The sequence below is a fragment of the Bombina bombina genome, chromosome 1 (genome assembly GCF_027579735.1).
Source record: "Bombina bombina isolate aBomBom1 chromosome 1, aBomBom1.pri, whole genome shotgun sequence".
In the NCBI taxonomy this organism is placed as follows: Eukaryota; Metazoa; Chordata; class Amphibia; order Anura; family Bombinatoridae; genus Bombina; species Bombina bombina.
The window spans coordinates 186,275,394-186,295,731 of NC_069499.1; the positions used below are offsets into that span (position 1 = coordinate 186,275,394).

Sequence of the window (20,338 nt, forward strand, 5' to 3'; positions counted from 1 at the left end):
CCTCTTGGGTATCAGAAACGCATCAGTGTGTACTGGGACCTCTAAGAATTTGTCCATTTTACACAATTTTTCTGGAACCACCAAAGGTTCACAATCATCAAGTGTAGCTAGGACCTCCTTAAGTAGGGCGCGGAGGTGTTCTAGCTTAAATTTAAATGCTATGGTATCAGGCTCTGCCTGCTGAGAAACTTTCCCTATGTCAGAAATTTCTCCCTCAGACAGGCCCTCCCTCACCGCCAAATCAGATTGATGTGAGGGCACTACAGATAAATTATCCTCTGCGTCTGATTGCTCATTCTCTGTATTTAAACTAAACACCACATACTCTTCACCACCTCCGTGGAGGTGCTACTAGTTAGAGCGGCAAAGAGAATGACTGGGGGGGCGGAGCCTAAGGGGAGCTATATGGACAGCTCTGCTGTGTGTTCTCTTTGCCACTTCCTGTAGGGGAAGAGAATATCCCACAAGTAAGGATTAAGCCGTGGACCGGACACACCAATGTAGGAGAAAAATGGAAAGTTGCTAAAAAAAAAAAACATGCTCTGTGAGACTCATGACTGACCCATATTGGTGGGTTCCGTACCAAATCTACACATATGAAGGTACGAGCGTGAGAAAGAGAAGAAATTTTGCCATGGTGTTTGAATGAACCGTTTGCAACACTTTCCTTCTAAATGCTGTTTGTAAAAACGCAAACACAGCAGAACTTAGTAAAATAAAGCTAGGAATTACCCGTATTTTGGGATTAATTGTATACATTGTATTATATGTGACTACTTCTATGGATAATAATAACCATTGTTTTGCATTAATAATTGATGAACTCCAATAAAGTTCCTTACTATAACAATACATGCAATTATTCATTTTACGGTGTATTTTGAGATACACCATCTCCTTTTTGGAGATCCATTTACATTCTGCTTCACATAATATTCTCTTCAGATCGCCCATTAAAACTAACATTGTAATCCACTGGTACGGTGTGAATGTTTCTTAAAAAAAATATTGATGCTAAATTAGTCATGACTTTCCCATCTTCATCCTAGACTTTTAAAATGTTACTAATATGATAAACAATCCTATCCGTCATACCCATAAAGAGTAAATTACATCATGCAACATAAATAAAAAAATAAATCGATTTCAAATTATATAAATGATCTATCCTGAAGCTGTCACCAAACCTATTCTAAAATTCTCAGATTTTACTTATATAAGGGCATTCCTTACAACTTTCACATGGTATGCTCACATTCCAGAACGTACAAGAGAGCTCATTTCCTGGATCAAGGGTCTAAATGACTATTAAAGCAGAATAAGCCATGTTTAATTAAGATATAAGCCATTTGAATTGGTTAGCAGTAGAATATACAACATAAAGACCTATTCCCCTAATCTAGTATAAAAAATAGTTAAAGGGACATAAAACCGCTATTTTCTCTTTCATGATTCAGACCATACCATTTTAAACAACTTTCCAATTTAATTCTATTATCAAATTTTACTCTCTATAACTAGCTGAACACATCGGGTGAGCCAATGACAAGAGGCTTATATATGCAATCACCAATAAGCCCCTAACTCCCAGTAGTGCATTGCTAACTGGGTATGCTTTTCAAATAAGGATATAAAAAATAACTAAGCAAATGAAATAATAGAAGTAAATTGGAAAGTTAGTTAAAATTGCATGCTATATGTGATTCATGATAGTTTACTTTTGATTTTACAGCCCCTTTAAATACTAAGGAAGGATCATATGCTGCATTTCCCATTGTCTGAAAATTATGAGAAGAGGGGGCATCCAAAAAAACAAATGGTAGTCAAAATACAGATCTAAAGCTGAGTATTACACAGGCCCACAGCTAGAAGATGAGGCGACAGAACAGTCGCTCTCACTAGCGTGGGGACCCTGTGAGATTTCCCGCCCTGCAATTGAATGCCTTCCTTTTGATTATAAATTTACATCAAATACAAATACAAAAACGGCAAAAGTACTGTAGAGTGAATAGAGGGAATCAGTTAAATCATATACTGGAACCAGAATGGAACATAAAATGGTAATCTGTTTCTGAAATCCTTAATAGCTTCCAATTAAAGTGTAAAAAATAAAAAAGGTTTACACCACATCACAACTGTAAAAATATACCTCCAGTCATTTTGTAGATTAGAAGGATTAAACACAAGATTTATGTAATATAATGCAATTCCAATACATTATAGGAGCTTTGTAAAGTAATTAGTATGGGTTTTCAAGTTATTTTAATTAATTTAAGCCCTTACATTGAGGACCCCTCAGTAGACACTGAAATGCTCCAGAGTTTTGCAATAATTGTAAACAAGCTGCTCCCCAGAATTTACAGCTATTTTTTTGTTTTGGTACAAGCATATTAGGCTAGTGGACAAATATTTTGCTGGCATCAGCAACACTTTTTATATCTGGGCTTCTGTTTCGGGAATTGTACTTTATATTAGAAACATAGGAGTTGATTCCAATCGTCCCGATCCCGTTTATGTGTTGTTTTTCAGATCTGTATCTGTGTTTTTCAAGTTCTGGGCAATCACAATCCAAGAGATAACACAATTTCTGTATTGGAAAATGTTTAGATCAGATTCAAGCAGATATCGGGAAAATCACCCATCTGATGCATGGATAACAACGGCTTTGGTGACCACTGGTTTACAGGCACTTTATATCAGCAACAAAGTTTACACATTGAATTAAACACACAAAGGGTGTTGAGAAAGAAAGCAAAACCGGCCTTTTCCACCTGTTTGCCAGTTTTCCAAGTCAATTTTAGATGTATAACAATATATGGTCTAGATTCATTAAACCTTTATTCAGCATTGTTGTGTTGTCTCTCTGTAGTAGGTGGGACAGACATTTACTTATGTACATGTATATGTATCTAGAAATGTTGTTTAGCAACCTCATTTAAAAATGATTCTTTTTATTTTATGTGATTTTTAGTGACAGTAATTTAATCTACTTAAACAGGATATCTATTAGCATTCACATATTTGTAATTTGATTTAACAGTTTGATATTTTGTCTTGTTTATTGGCAACCAAAATCAGTTGCAAAGGTTATTGCCTTAAACAAAAGTCCCAAATATTGTGACAAACCTTGTCCTGTACAGAGAGGTCTGGAACTTTTGCCAATATTTTAAACCTCGTCACTAAGGGTTCGATTTATCAAGCCCTTCTCCTCCCTTTGACTGGAGGTTCTCACAAGAGAACATGCAGTCAGGATTTATCAAGTAGCGGTTATCAGACCGCTGCTTCCCTACCCTCTTCTCCACCTCTTAGGTGGAGAATTTTGTCCGGGGGGAGATTAACAGATCCTGCCTACGCATGATTGGCCGTGTGAGGGAAGGGAAGGGTTGCACACTAGTGATATGTTAAATTCGGACAGCGGATTGCTGCTTGCCCGAGGAGAGCTGGGGAGGACAGGGGTGAATATGTCCGCCCCTGTCCGCCATTGTTTGCTAAATTGAGCCTTTAGCGGTTACATGATTGTAAGAACTGTTAAAATCCAGTTTTTAAAAATGATATACGTTGCAGCCACTTTCCTGCAGTTTTCTCGATTTTACATGAAAATTGTGCCAAAAAGGAAAAGGAAGTTTTCCTAATGAATTCAAAAAGAAAAAAAAACTTTTAAAATATTAAAAGTTTAAAAATCTCATTGATTAAATATGCCAATCATGCCCATATACAAAGGCATTCAGACTATTTAACACACACACACAAACTTCATTAACTCATATCGGATTTCAGTGATCAGCATCCATTATCGGTAGTTCCTAGTGTCGTTGTGGAGATCGGATTTTTATGCGCGTTAACAATGTTGGCTGTGTTTGACACTGAAATATTGTGATCACTTTATTAACTGGAAAAACCTCCGTTCACGTTTTTCCAATATCTGGGGGGAAAAATGGAAAGATTGGAATCTATCCCATATTTGAAAATGTGTAAAATACAAAAGATAAAAAAGACTGAATGCATAAAACAGCATTTTTCTCACCCGTCCTCTGCTTCTGTATTTTCTCTTTGGAACTTCTTCTTCTATATCATCTTCTCCGTTTGCGTCGTCTGCATTTTCATCATTTTCCAAAACTCTCTAAAGAAAACAAAAATAGTAAAAATAAAACCTGTATTCCTCTGCACTAACACTGCAAAGTAAGTGTATATCTGGTTGCAACCATGTAATATAACAGTCAAAAAGGAAAATGATAACATGAGATTTGTATTAAAAATAGCGAAATAGCGAAAGTAAAATTCACCTCTAAAGAGACCACAAAGAAACCAGACTTAAAACCCAATGTAGAGGAAGGTTTTTTTTTAAACTTGATAATTGTATTTAACTGGTTAAAAAAAGGAAATTTATGCTTACCTGATAAATTTGTTTCTTTTACGATATGACGAGTCCACGGATTTCATCCTTACTTATGGGATATCGCCTCCTGGTCAGCAGGAGGAGGCAAAGAGCACCACAGCAGAGCTGTATATATAAGCTCCTCCCTTCCCTCCCACTCCAGTCATTCGACCGAAGTTAGGAAGAGAAATGAAAAGCCAAGGTGCAGAGGTGACTGAAGTTTAACAAAAATAAAGACCTGTCTTGGAAAATGACAGGGTGGGCCGTGGACTCGTCATATCGTAAAAGAAACAAATTTATCAGGTAAGCATAAATTTCCTTTTCTTTTACAAGATATGACGAGTACACGGATTTCATCCTTACTTATGGGATACAATAGCAAAGCAATAGGACACGGATGAAAGGGAGGGACAAGACAGGAACCTAAATGGAAGGCACCACTGCTTGAAGAACCTTTCTCCCAAAAACAGCCTCGGACGAGGCAAAAGTATAAAATTTGGAAAAAGTGTGAAGAGACGACCAAGTTGCAGCCTTGCAAATCTGTTCAACAGAAACATCATTTTTAAATGCCCATGAGGAAGCCACAGCCCTAGTGGAATGAGCCGTAATTCGTTCTGGAGGCTGCTGTCCAGCAGTCTCATATGCAAAACGGATGATACTCCAGCCAAAAAGAAAGAGAGGTAGCCGTAGCTTTCTGGCCCCTACGCTTTCCAGAAAAAACAACAAATAATGAAGATGATTGACGAAATTCTTTAGTCACCTGCAAGTAAAACTTCAGGGCACGGACCACGTCCAAGTTATGTAACAGACGCTCCTTCTTAGAAGGAGGATTAGGACACAATGAAGGAACAATAATTTCCTGATTAATATTTTTGTTGGAAACAACCTTAGGAAGAAAACCAGGTTTGGTACGTAACACTACCTTATCGGAATGAAAAATAAGGTAAGGAGAATCACATTGTAATGCCGAAAGCTCAGAAACTCTGCGAGCAGAAGAAATAGCAACCAAAAATAAAACTTTCCAAGATAACAACTTAATATCTATGGCATGCATAGGTTCAAACGGAACCCCTTGAAGAACCTGATCTTAGTCAAAGCCTGACAAAAAGATTGAACATCCGGAATATCTGCCAAACGTTTGTGTAACAAAATAGCTAAGGCAGAAATCTGTCCCTTAAAGGAACTTGCTGATAACCCTTTCTCCAATCCTTCTGGTAGAAAAGACAAAATCCTAGGAATCCTAATCTTACTCCATGAGTAGCCCTTGGATTCGCACCAATAAAGATATTTACGCCATATCTTATGGTAAATCTTTCTAGTAACAGGCTTACGTGCCTGGATCAAGGTATCAATGACCGCATCAGAGAACCCTCGCTTAGATAAAATAAAGCGTTAAATCTCCAGGCAGTCAGCTGCAGAGAAATTAGATTTGGATGAGGGAAGGGTCCCTGAATGAGAAGGTCCTGCCTCAATGGAAGCTTCCACGGCGGCAGAGAGGACATGTCCACCAGATTGGCATACCAAGTCCTGCGAGGCCACGCAGGAGCGATGAGAATCACCGAAGCCCTCTCCTGTTTGACTCGAGCAATCACCCGGGGAAGGAGAGCAAACGGTGGAAACACATAAGCTAGGTTGAACGACCAAGGCATCTATCAATTAGGCCTGAGGATCCCTGGACCTGGATCCGTATCTCGGGAGCTTGGTATTCTGACAAGACGCCAAAAGATCCAGTTCCGGTCTGCCCCATCTGAGAATCAGGGTGGCAAAGACCTCCGGATGGAGTTCCCATTCCCCCGGATGAAACGTCTGTCTGCTCAAAAAATCGGCTTCCCAGTTGTCCACTCCTGGGATGTAGATTGCTGACAGATAACAAGAGTGAGCCTCCGCCCACCGAATTATCTTGGATACTTCTGTCATCGCTAAGGAACTCCTTGTTCCTCCCTGATGATTGATGTAAGCCACAGTCATGATGTTGTCTGACTGAAATCGGATGAATTTGGCCGAAGCCAACTGAGGCCAAGCCTGAAGCGCATTGAATATTGCTCTCAACTCCAGAATATTGATGGGAAGTAGCGACTCCGACCGAGTCCACACACCCTGAGCCTTCAGGGAATTCCAGACTGCACCCCATCCTAGTAGGCTGGAGTCCGTTGTCACTATCACCCATGAGGGTCTGCGGAAGCACGTCCCTTGGGACAGATGATCCGGCAACAACCACCAAAGAAGAGAGTCCCTCGTCTCCTGATCCAGATCTATCTGAGGAGACAAATTTGCATAATCGCCATTCCATTGTCTGAGCATGCTCAGTTGTAAAGGTCTGAGATGAAAACGAGCAAACGGAATGATGTCCATTGCAGCCACCATCAATCCAATTGCCTCCATGCACTGAGCCACTGATGGCCGAGGATTGGACTGAAGGGATCGGCATGTATTCAAAATCTTTAACTTTCTGACTTCCGTCAAAAAGATTTTCATGGATAGAGAGTCTATTAGAGTTCCCAGGAAAGGAACAATTGTCTGTGGAATAAGTTAACTCTTTTCTAGATTCACCTTCCACCCGTGAGTCCTTAGAAAGGATAGAACAATGTCGGTATGAGACTTTGTCAGCTGATAAGACGACGCCTGGATCAGAATATCGTCCAGATACGGTGCCACTGCAATACCCTGCGGCCTGAGAACCGCCAGCAGAGACCCTAGAACCTTTGTGAAGATTCTGGGTGCCGTGGCCAGCCCAAAATGAAGGGCCATGAACTGAAAAGGTTTGTCCAGAAAGGCAAACCTCAGGAACTTGTGATGATCTCTGTGGATAGGAATATGAAGATATGCATCCTTTAAGTCCACGGTAGTCATATATTGACCCTCCTGGATCAATGGAAGAATTGTCCAAATAGTCTCCATCTTGAAGGATGGAACTCTGAGAAACTTGTTTAGACTCTTGAGATCTAAAATTGGTCGGAACGTTCCCTCTTATTTGGGAACTACAAAAAGATTTGAGTAAAATCCCTGCCCCTGTTCCTGTATGGGAACGGGACAAATTACTCCCATAGTGGAGAGGTCTCTAACACAACTTAAGAATGCCTCTCTTTTTATCTGGTCTACAGACAATCGTGAAAGAAGAAACCTTCCCCTTGGGAAGGAATTTTTGAACTTCAACTGATACCCTTGAGACACGATTTCTAGTGTCCAGGGATCCTGAACATCTCTTATCCAAGCCTCAACAAAGAGAGAAAGTCTGCCCCCAACTAGATCCGGTCCCGGATCGGGGGCCGCCCCTTCATGCTGTCTTGGTAGTAGCAGCGGGCTTCTTGGGTTGTTTACTCTTGTTCCAAGCCTGGTTGGGTCTCCAGGTGGGCTTGGCTTGTGAATAATTCCCTTCCTGTTTAGCGGAAGAGGAATGGGGGACTCCTTTGAAATTCCGAAAGGAACGAAAATTACTCTGTCGTCCCCTTTGCTTAGATGTTTTGTCTTGAGGGAGGAGATGACCCTTACCTCCCGTAATATCAGAAATGATTTCTTTCAAGTCAGGCCCGAATAGGGTCTTTCCCTTGAAAGGAATAGCCAAAAGTTTGGATATAGAGGATACATCCGCAGACCAAGATTTTAACCATAAAGCTCTTCGTGCTAAGATGGAGAATCCCGAACTCTTAGCCGCTAATTTGGTGATCTGAAAGGAAGCATCCGTAATTAAAGAATTAGCCAGCTTAAGGGCCTTAATTCTGTCCTGTATTTCCTCTAAAGAGGTCTCAGTTCTAAGAGACTCTTCTAGAGCGTCAAACCAAAAAGCAGCTGCAGTCGTGACTGTTATAATGCAGGCCGCCGGTTGCAATAAAAACCCTTAATGAACAAAGAGTTTTTTGAGAAGACCCTCCAACTTCTTATCCATGGGGTCTTTGAAAGCACAACTGTCCTCGATAGGGATAGTCGTATGCTTCGCCAGGGTAGAGATAGCTCCCTCCACCTTAGGGACCATCTGCCAAGAGTCCCGAACAGTGTCAGCTATAGGGTACATTTTCTTAAAAATAGGAGAAGGGGAGAACAGATACCCGGTCTTTTCCATTCCCTTGCAATAATTTCCGAAATTCTCTTAGGAACCGGAAAAACATTGGAATAAGAAGGGACCTCTAAGTATTTGTCCATCTTACTCAATTTCTCTGGTGGGACCACAATAGAGTCACAGTCGTCCAGAGTCACCAAAACCTCTCGCAGCAAAAGACGGAGGTGTTCAAGCTTAAATCTGAAGGACATGACGTCCGAATCTGTCGGGGTCAATGCACTTCCTGAGTCAGACAGTTCCCCTTCAGACAGGGCCTTCCTACCCCCCAATTCAGAGCCCTGGGAGGGTACATCGGAGATAGCCATCAAAGCATCAGAAGTCGCAGAGACCACATGGGTCTCTGTGCTACTGCGTTTGCCCTGTAAAACTGGCAACTTAGATAAAACTTCTGTAAGAGTGGATGACATAACTGCAGCCATATCCTGCAGAGTGAATGAAGTGGACGCAGTTGAAGAACACAGCGTCGCCTGAGCGGGCGTTAAAGGTTGTGACGCTTGGGGAGAACATTGCGGCATACCCTGAGTCTCATCAGGCTGAGAAACATCCTTAGATACACTTGCATTAAAGAAAATTTGTTCTTTAAACTGTAAAGCCCTCTCAGTACATGAGGGACAAAAAGGGATAGGGGGATCCACATTGGCATCTAAACACATAGAACATGTACTTTCCTGAAGGTCAGCCATGATAAACAAACCAGCAAAAACAATATTGGTAGTTTTAAATGTAATTAAAAACACTTTTAGAAAATTTGTTAAAAAGCGATGTACTGTGCCTTTAAAATTTAAAAGCGTATAGTTTTTTTACTGCTCCGCAATAAAAATGTAATAACAGGGAAGCACCACAAGACTTTTAGAAGGTTGTCCTGTATTCTGTATAGTCAATTATGTATAAAGCCTTATAGACTAATTTAAACACTGCACCTCGCCACAGCTCTGCTGCGGCGCCTACCTGCCCCCACGATTCCCTGAATAGACCTCCGTGAACGGCGCTCCTAACACTGCTTGAGAGATTGCTAACACAAGCTGTCTTAGGCCACACCGGAGCTCTGAGAACCTTTCTCTCAACAGTCAGGATCCGGATAGCAAGTGCGCGAAACGCTAAGCCCCGCTCATCGTGGGCGGAATTAAGTCCCCGGCCTTCTGATTAATATTTTAGCAAGCACTGCATGGAAAAAATGTTGGAATCAATTTGGCCGAAACCATGCATCAACAAGTTAAGCCAATGTGCCCCCACAAAACACACTCTCCTGTGAAAACATTAAAAGTTAATGTCAGGACAATTAGCTGCCACAATCTCCCAGCGTCAAGCCTCTGAACACATCCACCTGATTAAACCTTTATTAGGGTCCTGATAGCCCAGCTGTACTTCACCTAATAAAGAGGGGATACCCATGCTCACAATCTTACCCAGTGCAAATTGATTACCCCTTCCCGGTATAGGGAATAAGTGCCAGTCTGTTCTGATATACTACAGTCTCCCCAGAAGTAAATGACTGTACATACCTTAATACTGAACGCAGTATGAGGCTGTCCCACACAATGAAGATGTTCTTTTCCTCACCTCCAGCAGATCTGTGTGGACAAACAGGGTCTTAGATAATATCTGCTAAGACCATCAGCAGGGCAGCAAACAATATGGGAGTCACTTGAAAGAATGAAAGTCTCCCCAGTCTATTGCTTAAAGCCTGTAGCTCTAGCCCTGAGAAAAATAGCACACACTGGTACCATTTAAAAATAATAAACTCTTGATTGAAGAAACTAAACTAACACCTCACTTTACTTCTTCCTATCACTAACACAGGCAAAGAGAATGACTGGAGTGGGAGGGAAGGGATGAGCTATATATACAGCTCTGCTGTGGTGCTCTTTGCCTCCTCCTGCTGACCAGGAGGCGATATCCCATAAGTAAGGATGAAATCAGTGGACTCGTCATATCTTGTAAAAGAAAAAAGCTTTGTAGTAAGTTTTGCTGGTAATTTAAATCCCTTATTTTCTATCTTTAAAATGTCATACTGTGGATAAAACCCCCACAAAAACTTTCTAAAACTACATTTAATGAAAACAATTATCCTTTATAACTGGTAAGAAAAATCTAAAGAAGATAAATACCAATAGCAAAGTGGGGAAAGGCTTAGAATGTAAAAATGCCCTTCCAGAGGAGCAAAATATTGGAAATTCCATCAAATAAAGAAAAACAGAATAAGATAAAATGTATGGAGGATAAAGACCAAAAGATCAAATCGCTAGAGAGCAAACATAGGCCTTTAAAGGTTGGTAGTTTTGTTATGTTCATTCAGATGGGTTTACTCATTTTGCAAATTTTTTTCAGCATAATGCTGATGGCCAATAAGCACCTTTGGCGTCAGTACTTGGGAGATTGTATACTGAAATGCTAAATAAATCAAAATTAAATTTATCAGAATTATCAGGTACCTTTCTATCAGATAAATACCTGGATTTCCTGCAGACTATCCTCATCTCTGACTTCTTTCTTCTCAATACCTTCCCCTCGAAGTAGGGCCTCCAGCGTGGTTCCCTCAGACATATTATCCTTTCTCAGAGAAAAATCACCATCTACAAAAGGAAAAATATGCATTAGTTTAATATTGTACATACCATAAAGAGGAGCACTGTGGGAAATATTATTCTAATCCTGAGACAAGGAACCTTTCAACCATATAGTTACACCTTGTAGTACTATTACAGTCAATCGCTTTTCCTTATCACCAAAAGGAACATAGATTAAGAGTTATCACACCACACCTATACAAATAGTTACCAAACACTACACCAAATTAAACTAATGTCCTTTTACACCTCATGTTACTAATCTTTTATATTTTCATTTATTTTGATAAAAAAAAAAAATTGCAAGTAGTTAACAAAACATAATATTGCAGATTATCTTTAGCACATTTGCTTCACTTGTTAAAAAGCTTCAAATTATGGTTTATGGGACATTGCAGCCAAAATTGAAAAACTCATTACTGCATTTGACTTTTTAATAGAATCTTTTTTGCAATATGCTTTCATTAGCAAAATGCTTCTTGTAAAAGCTATCATTGCTTTCAGTGTAAGCTTTTACTGTGCATGTGCATCTGTAGCATATCTAAATATACTTCATACACCAGCATTTTTAACAGTGTGTCTGTTCGGAGAGCAGACTTGTATTATGTAAAAGTTACAATACAATAAAAGGCACCACCAGCTGAGCAGACACACTGTTCAAAATGCTGGTGCATGAAATATATTTACATATGCTTCATGGGCACAAGCACTAAATATTAACAGAGCAGTAATATCAACTGGTCTACTAATTACTTATTTACCTGCCATCTTTCTATGGTCAGGCCACCAATTATTTATTTTCTTTATCAAGTTTCAATTCTAGAAGATATTCTTAGTAACCCTTATTGATAAACGTAACCAACCTAGATATGTTATTATGTAATATAGATTAATGGCATACTGAACTTAAAATGTTTTAAGAGGCATTCTAGTGTAAACGACGCACGACTCAGCTGTGCAACTAGTGCAACTCATTGGATCAGTGGCAGTTTCCTCTCGGGCCAACAGTGCTCTGCGGGTTACGAGTGGTAATTCTACAGTGTGTTTAAACCCTTGGCAGGGGTTAAAGGGATATGAAACCCAATTCAGATAGAGCATGCAATTTTAAACTACTTTATAATTTACTTCTATTATCAATTTTTCTTAGTTTTCTTTATATCTTTTGTTGAAAAGCAGATGTAAGCTTAGGAGCCGGACCAGATCTGGAGCACTATATGGCAGCAGTTTTGCAAGATTGTTATCCATTTGCAAGAGCACTAGATGGCAGCACAATTTCCTGCTACGTAGGGCTCTAGATACCTACCTAGGTATCTCTTCAACACTGAATATCACGGGAAAGAAGCAAATTTGATAATATAATTAAATTGGAAACCTTTTTTAAAATGGTCTGCTCTGTCTGAATCACAAAATACATTGTTGGTGTTTCATATCCCTTTAAACACACAATGGTGCAGGGTCAAATGTCAATGAATTAGAGCATCTCATATTGTCCATTTAAAGCAATGTATGTTTGCAAAGATGCTAAGCAGCTGGAATGCTCCCTTAATTAAAGGGATAGTCAAGTAAAAAAAAAAAAAACCTTTCATGATTTAAATAGGGAATGTAATTTTAAACAACTTTCCAATTTACTTTTATCACCAATTTTGCTTTGTTCTCTTGGTATTCTTAGTTGAAAGCTAAACCTAGGAGGTTCATTTACTAATTTCTTAGACCTTGAAGGCCGCCTCTAATCTGAAAGCATTTTGACAGTTTTTCACCACTAGAGGGCGTTAGTTCATGTGTTTCATATAGATAACATTGAGCTCAGGCACGTGATGCTCCTCGGAGTCAGCACTGATTGGCTAAAAATGCAAGTCTGTCAAAAAAACTGAAATAAGGGGGCAGTTTGCAGAGGCTTAGATACAAGGTAATCACAGAGGTAAAAAGTGTATTAATATAACTGTGTTGGTTATGCAAAACTGGGGAATGGGTAATAAAAGGATTATCTACCTTTTTAAACAACAACAATTCTGGTGTTTACTGTCCCTTTAAGCAAAGTAAAAAAACAACACAATTTACATTCATACGTTTGCTGGATGTTTTTGTAAATTACCTTATTATAATTACACTTTTCAACCCCCCCAAAAGGCCTACAGTTAATACCTAAAGCATGCTGTAATTTGTCTCTCCTTGCTACGTGATACACAGGGACTGTTTAGCTCAATGTAGGTAGGAGCTTATTTATTACATCTGACCCAGACCACTGTAAAAAAACACCAGGTAAAAACACTCAAGAGCATTTTCAAGATGAATATCTGCATTCTGAATGCAGATCGTTTGCAAAGCTAATAGTTGGTAGATAACATGTAACTATATATAAAAAACAAACTTTTATGTTCCTTTAAGGGACATATAACACAATTTATTAAAGTATAAAAAATACAATAAAATAGGCAATGGTATAGCACACAATTCAGAGGAGGCAGTTAGTTTATGGACATATCATTTTCTAAGTCTGAATAAACATACTTACTTAAAGGGACCTGAAACCCAAATTTGTTATTTCATGATTCAGATAGAGCATGTGACTTAAAGAAACTTTCCTATTCATTTAAGTTATCAAATTTGTTTTATTCTCTTGATATCCTTTGTTAAAAAGGATACCTAGGTAGACTTGGGAACTGCTGATTGGTGGCTGCAGATATATGCATAATGTTATTGGCTCACCAGATGTGTTCAGCTAGTTCCCAGAAGTGCATTGCTTCTTCTTCAAAGGATACCAAGAGAATGAAGAAAATTAGATAATAGAAGTATATTGGAAAGTTGTTCAAAATTGTATTCTCTATCTTAATCATGAAAGAAAAAAACATAAATTATGCTTACCTGATAATTTTCTTTTCTTCCGATGGAAAGAGTCCACAGCTGCATTCATTACTTTTGGGAAATAAGAACCTGGCCACCAGGAGGAGGCAAAGACACCCCAGCCAAAGGCTTAAATACTCCTCCCACTTCCCTCATCCCCCAGTATTTCTGCCAAGGAACAAGGAACAGTAGAAGAAATAAAATAAAAACAAAGACGCCCCACATAAAAAAAAGATGGGTGGGGAGCTGTGGACTCTTTCCATCGGAAGAAAAGAAAAATGATCAGGTAAGCATAATTTATGTTTTTCTTCCTAAATGGAAAGAGTCCACAGCTGCATTCATTACTTTTGTGAAAACAATACCCAATACCCAAGACACTGAATGCCAAAGCGGGAGGGTACAATAGGCAGCCCATTCTGAGGGCACCAGGCCTGAAAACCACTACCCAACACAAAAAACCCTGCATTGTCCGAAGCCAAGAAAAAACAGGAAGGGAAAAGGTCCCAAGGACACTGACCAGCAGATAGCCCGGAAGCCCAGCTAGAGACCGCAACCTCAGACTCAACTGAGCCAACAGTCCTCCGGGAGACACCATCGCCCAACAGTCAGCCCCCACCACACACCCTTCACTAGCGAAGGGATTCCCAGCCGAAACACCCAAAGGAATAAGGCAAGGAAGAACCAAATGGAAACCGAAAGGTTACCACAAACGCTATAAAAGGAATAAACCTCAAATCAAAGCAAGCTCGCAAGACCTAAATGGGTCCTGACAATAAGGGGAGGAGAAAAAGGTATCAGAACAGAGAGAAGGTTGCCCAACATCCTGCAAGGATTGGAACAGCTAGCTAGCACACGATCAAGGCGCAAACAGCTGCATTTGGTTTCAAAAAGCAACCCTTCACTTGCCAGGCAGCAAGTCAAGCAGTGCCGAGTAACAACTGAAAATGGAGACCAAACATCATGTGAACTCAGAACACTGAAGTATTCAAGCAAAAGTACCTGTAGCAGACCAAGACGAAGGTAAACACCTGAGTCAAGAACGCGCAGCCATCCTCAGGATGACACAGGAAAATACCAAAATGTAGAGAGCTAAACCTACAGAAGGCACACTCTAGGCAACCGAAACGCCAGACATACACATAGGTCTCAAAAATAAAAGGAGAGCCCAGAACCTCAACGAGGACCAATGCGCCCCCAAGATCCGAGAAGAACAACGGATCTCAGGACCTACCTCCAGCCAGGCCAGCCCAAGCATCGGCAGGTCTGAAACCATGGGACCAGAAAAGCCCCAGCTCAAAAAACAAGCGGAAAAATGGCACAGCCATTACAACAGTGCTCGGATGCCAACCCGAAACACCACATGGCGACAGTTGACAAGGCCGTAGACCTAGAGATCTAGCTAAAGGCCCAATATAGACTCAAGGGCGGAGCCAGCAACTCTCCAGATGGACAGTACAACCCAGAGAGCGTACCTCTCTCCGAACCGAAATAGGATAATCCGACTGTCCCAATCTCCTGAAGACAGGAGAAGCCCTAAGATAGGGACCACACTTCCGAAAGTAGGGTATAAGACCCCCCAGACAAAGGGGGCCAGCAAAAGGGCCGGAAGGACAGAGCACCTGCCCCCAGAACACAGCCATAAGCTGGATCAAGAGAACAAATCTCCAACGCCCTGATCTGGAAGGAATCCCCTGAAGAATTGAACTTGCTAGCACACAGACAAGATGTCATAGCTGCAGTGGATCCACAGCAAACCCTTTGCTTGCAGAGCAGCGAAGCCATCACACTATTTCAGCAAACCGACCAAGGGAAACTGACCACTGGAGAAAAGCAAGCCCAAGGGGCATCGGCACCCAGAAAAACCTGGCCAACTGAACAAGTTCAACTAGTAAACAACTTGCTAACACACATTTAAGGTGCAAATAGCTGCAGCTTTTTTCAAACTGCAAACCTTCTGCTTGCTAGGCAGCTAAGCTAAAGATCAGGCTACTACAGCTAGCTGTACACAGCCAAGTTTCCTGGAACTGGGGAACTCAGGACCAGCTCTGGATCCTAACAGTCCGGTACAATCCGCAACGGGATTCACAAAGAAAACGCTGATTAAGAACCTCAGCCACCGGAGAGAGGAGAGGTCCGAGCCCCCAAACAAACAAGAACCTGGAATCCCCCGTCTGATATAAAAACCAGACCCCCGGGAGATAACCATACAATGTCCAAGAAAAATGGACAACGAGAAAAACTTGCAAGTCCCGACCAAAAGACGAGACCACCCCTTGCCAGTCCAACGCTCCAACTAAGGAAGCAAAGACCAAGAACAAGGGGATACCTCGAGGACAAAGTCACTCAAACAAAGGCTAGTGTCCACATCGCCCCCCTAAAAACAGACGAGAATATGAAAGAGGATGTGGAGTATCTCCCAGCTCCGGGGAAGAGACCCTAAACAGGGTCTCAGGGGAAGAGACCACACTGCCCATGTCCCTAAAAAGGAACCAACTCCCAAAGGGAACCAGGTCCCCCTAAGGAACCCGAGGAACGGACGAAGTCCGAAAGGTCTCAAGAAGAGAACCACAGCAGGAACAACTCCAAGGACAATTCCAGAGTCTTAGAAGGCCAAACCGCCCAAAATGGCGGTAAGGAGGCACTAAGCCCCAAATCCCCCCAAGAGAGGAAATAAACTCTAGGCCCTGATGAAATTGGAGCAAAAGGAGTGATGCAGCGGAACTCCACTGACCCGATCAACCAGATTGAAGGTTGAATAAGGACTGACACAATCCTCCCTGTCATACGGATCCTTTTAGAGAGCTTAGCTGAACTTGTACAGAAAAAACGATAAAACACACAAATAATAATTGTGAGCACTTAGCGCCCCACCGGACCAGCGAGGCAGAACAGGCGCCACGTATCTGAATAAACCACAGGACAGAAGATCTGAAACCCAGCAGGACCAACCGCAGCTGGGGTCATAACTATCAAGCTTCCTAAATCCTCCCTCAGAGGGGAAGGTAAAACAGACAAACATAGGACTAACGTGTCCCTTAAACTTCCGAAGAAGCAACCAGAGAGAATCGATCCCAGAAGTTCCAGAGGGAAACACATAATCGAAAATAAAAGACATCTTAACCGGATAAAAGAAAATATAAGGCAAGTCGTAGGTTAACGCCCATGAAGAAAACAGGCATACCCGCAGGACCAGCTACATGGAACCCTGATCTTCCAAAAAAAAAACTGGGAAAGATTTCAATAAGCAGACAATTTGGAGATTACGCCCTCATGTCTAATGAGGTGAGCCATTCGAAGTAGAATACTGCAGATTCCCATATCCGTTAAGGATAGGATCCTCTAATAACTCAAAAACGTGTCTGAGTAAAACGCGAAGACACGCTATTCTGTAACGAAAAGCACAACACTCAGGGACAGCTACACCTACAGGGAACTGTATAGGCCCACCCAAGGCCGGTAGACTCGGGACAATCTGGAACGAGCACAAACGCAAATAAACGTCTGGACTTTGCAGATGCATAATCGGCAAAAATATGTGAAAGCGAAAACGAGCTGCAACCTCCGGGGGGAACAAGCCACCCTGTAAGGAGGGATAAACATAATCTGGGTTACCCGCACGTGTGGTAGTAGCGAGCGGTATGGAACTCGCCTCTCGGAGGACAGAACCCCCAGAGGCGGATGGCTCAGCAGACCCCTGATTCCCCGAACCCGAGGAACCGAGCGCTCTAATACGGCATATCGAACATAACTGATTGACCTTTGTCAACGGGCCAATTCGCATTGTTCACAAGACAAAGAATCTGAAATTTGAACAGTTTCAGCATCAGAATCCTCCATAACTAGATAGAGAATTAATAATATGGACTAAAGAAAAAACTTAAAAGGCACCTGACACCCACAATGGCTGGGGCACTCACCACCTCCTAGAACCAGACAATAGCAGACTCTAATTTTTCAGTCGCCACATGGTCAGGAATGCGGGAAATGGAAGACCAGAATGTAAACACGTCCAGTCACAAGGTGAACCGTACAGTCCAAAAAAAGCATGCCCAACCATAAGGTCGCGTCACTACCAAAGGCCTTTATGTTCTAAGCTAAGAGTCCAGTTAACAATACACATAACATGATCACATAACAAACATGATTAAAAAAAAACCCTGTTCAATAATCCCCCTCAGGAGATATTAACCCTCGATTCCAAGATATCAAAGGAGCCTCACTGAGGCCCTATATATTACTTAATAAGTCCCACAAGATAGTTCCTTACGGGAAAGAAAAGGTTACAGTACATTCTGATGAATAAAATGAAACAATCATACCGGAATCTATGCCGTGGAACAGGAACACGGCCCTTCAAGTGTGACGAATAGTAGCAGCGCCTCTGCCATGGACTTGAGAGAAGAAAGCAGGCAGCGAAGCGAAGTTCGACAACGCTGATTGCTTGTGGAGCTGTTAATATGAGTCTGGATGGTTTCACAGAAAGACTCTCTCTGCATCTCCGGACTCTAACCTTCATCCAGGCCCTCACTGAGGGACTGATAAGATTACTTAAAGCTCCCGTCCCATGTCGAAGAGTAATACCCTCCATAAGAGACAAAACAAACTTATGACATTTCTCTGCCATCCTCCTGGGACGAAAGGCAAAGAATGACTGGGCGATAAGGGAAGTGAGAGGAGTATTTAAGCATTTGGCTGGGGTGTCTTTGCCTCCTCCTGGTGGCCAGGTTCTTATTTCCCAAAAGTAATGAATGCAGCTGTGGACTCTCTATTTAGGAAGAATTTTTTTTTTTGTCCCTTTAAGTCCCATTGGTGCTGGTGTAGAATCGTCACCCTTCTCCATGACTAGCCTGGATATCTCCGACGTGCTTTTCACTGCTTGTAGTACACTATAAGCAGCAAAACAGTACTGGAATGCTCCATTAAAGCCCCACACATTCCAAAAGAAAATGAGTATAAGTGCAGGGTCTTAAAAACTAATAACTGTAGGGAAGTGGCCCCTTCAGCCTGTCTTGCTATTACAGGCCTCTAACAACTAACAAAACTGGCTGTGTGAGCAGACCAAAACGGCAACTAGCCTCTGATTCACTATCCCCAAAGTACAATATTACGCTTTATCACCGCTCCAGTGATCCAGGTAGGGACAGGACAGAGAGCGGTAGATCCTCTGAAGAGAATTCCACCGCGGCTCATCCACGAGTGAAGAGAGTGGGGATGTGCGCTAAAACACACTCCTGTGGCGGGAAAAGGTTTAACCCTTTCCTGTCCACAGAAGAGCAAAGGATCCACGCTCCCCACCGCTTAGAAACCGCTATCCTCCCAGAACCTCCGGTGTAGTCAGACACGATTCTTATATTAAATTTGCCGGTTATAGCTAAAGTTAAAGGCACAGCACCCCCCCCCAAAAAAAAACACTCACTGTGGTCTCATGCAGACCTTCCTCTATAGGTCCACCTCTTGGACATCTACAGAGACTATGGTCAGTGATATACCTCCTTCTGAGGGTAGATCTTGACCTCATATGCATCCGTTCAACCTGTGCACAAACCCCTGGCACCACATAAAAAGCATAACAAAGTGTTCAATAGGGTCTATGGATGTTTATAGCGTGCTAACGAAGCAAAGTAATAGCGAAGTAGAGCTAGTCAGAGACCACCCAGGCCTCCCAACCTCTTGACCCCTTAAAGCAGCTTTCCAGCTACATGAGCTAGGGCTTCCTTAACCCCTTAACGACTCATGTCGTACAGGGTACGTCTTGCACAAACTGGTCTTTAAAGACCAGAGACGTACCCTGTACGACATTAGGGGTTTAAAGCAGCTGGAAGCAATCCTGCTTGCTTCCAGCCGCTTTCCGGTTATTGCAGTGATGCCTCGATATCGAGGCATCCTGCAATAACACCCCTTGGCCATCCGATGCAGAGAGAGCCACTCTGTGGCCCTCTCTTCACTGGACATCGATGGCCGGTATCGTTGGTGGGTGGGAGCTGACGTGGGAGGTGGGTGGGCGGCCATCGATGTGCCCTATGACGCCGAGGGGGGCGGGATCGTTGGCAGGATAGCCGGGGGCAAGCACGAAGGCACGGGCGCGTGCACGGGGTGGAAGCGGGTGGGAACGGCTACACTACAGAGATTTGTTTTAATAAAAGTGGGATAGAGTGGGGTAAAATTTAATAAAAAAAGATCTAAGGGATCTGGGAGGGGGTGGGGGGTTGGTCTTTGGGGGGGGAAGCTACACTACAGAAAAAATACATTAAAAAAAAAAGCATTTTTTTAGTAAACTGGGTACTGGCAGACAGCTGCCAGTACCCAAGATGGCTACCAATAAGGTAGAGGGGGAGTGTTAGAGAGCTGTTTGGGGGGATCAGGGAGGTTGGGGGATCCCACACATCAGCATAATACCTTTTATTTTAGTACTGGCAGACTTTCTGCCAGTACTTAAGATGGCGGGGACAATTGTGGGGTGGGGGAGGGAAGAGAGCTGTTTGGGAGGGATCAGGGGGTGTG

At 42.1% G+C, this 20,338-nt stretch overlaps 1 protein-coding gene across 4 annotated transcripts in view; it reads right to left on the reverse strand.

The window, feature by feature from the left end:
• The window catches only part of DPF3 (double PHD fingers 3), a 635,732-nt gene that overhangs the window by 195,900 nt on the left and 419,494 nt on the right, over window positions 1–20,338 (reverse strand). For all 4 annotated transcript variants that reach the window (XR_008400069.1, XM_053697772.1, XM_053697771.1 and 1 more), the window contains exons 4-5: window positions 10,881–11,002; window positions 4,025–4,120 (exon numbers count right to left, since the gene is read on the reverse strand). Coding sequence is in view for 3 of the 4 variants with exons in the window: in XM_053697772.1 (XP_053553747.1) it covers window positions 4,025–4,120; window positions 10,881–11,002 (218 nt within the window). In the remaining variant the exon portion in view is untranslated. The remainder of the gene's footprint in view (window positions 1–4,024; window positions 4,121–10,880; window positions 11,003–20,338) is intronic.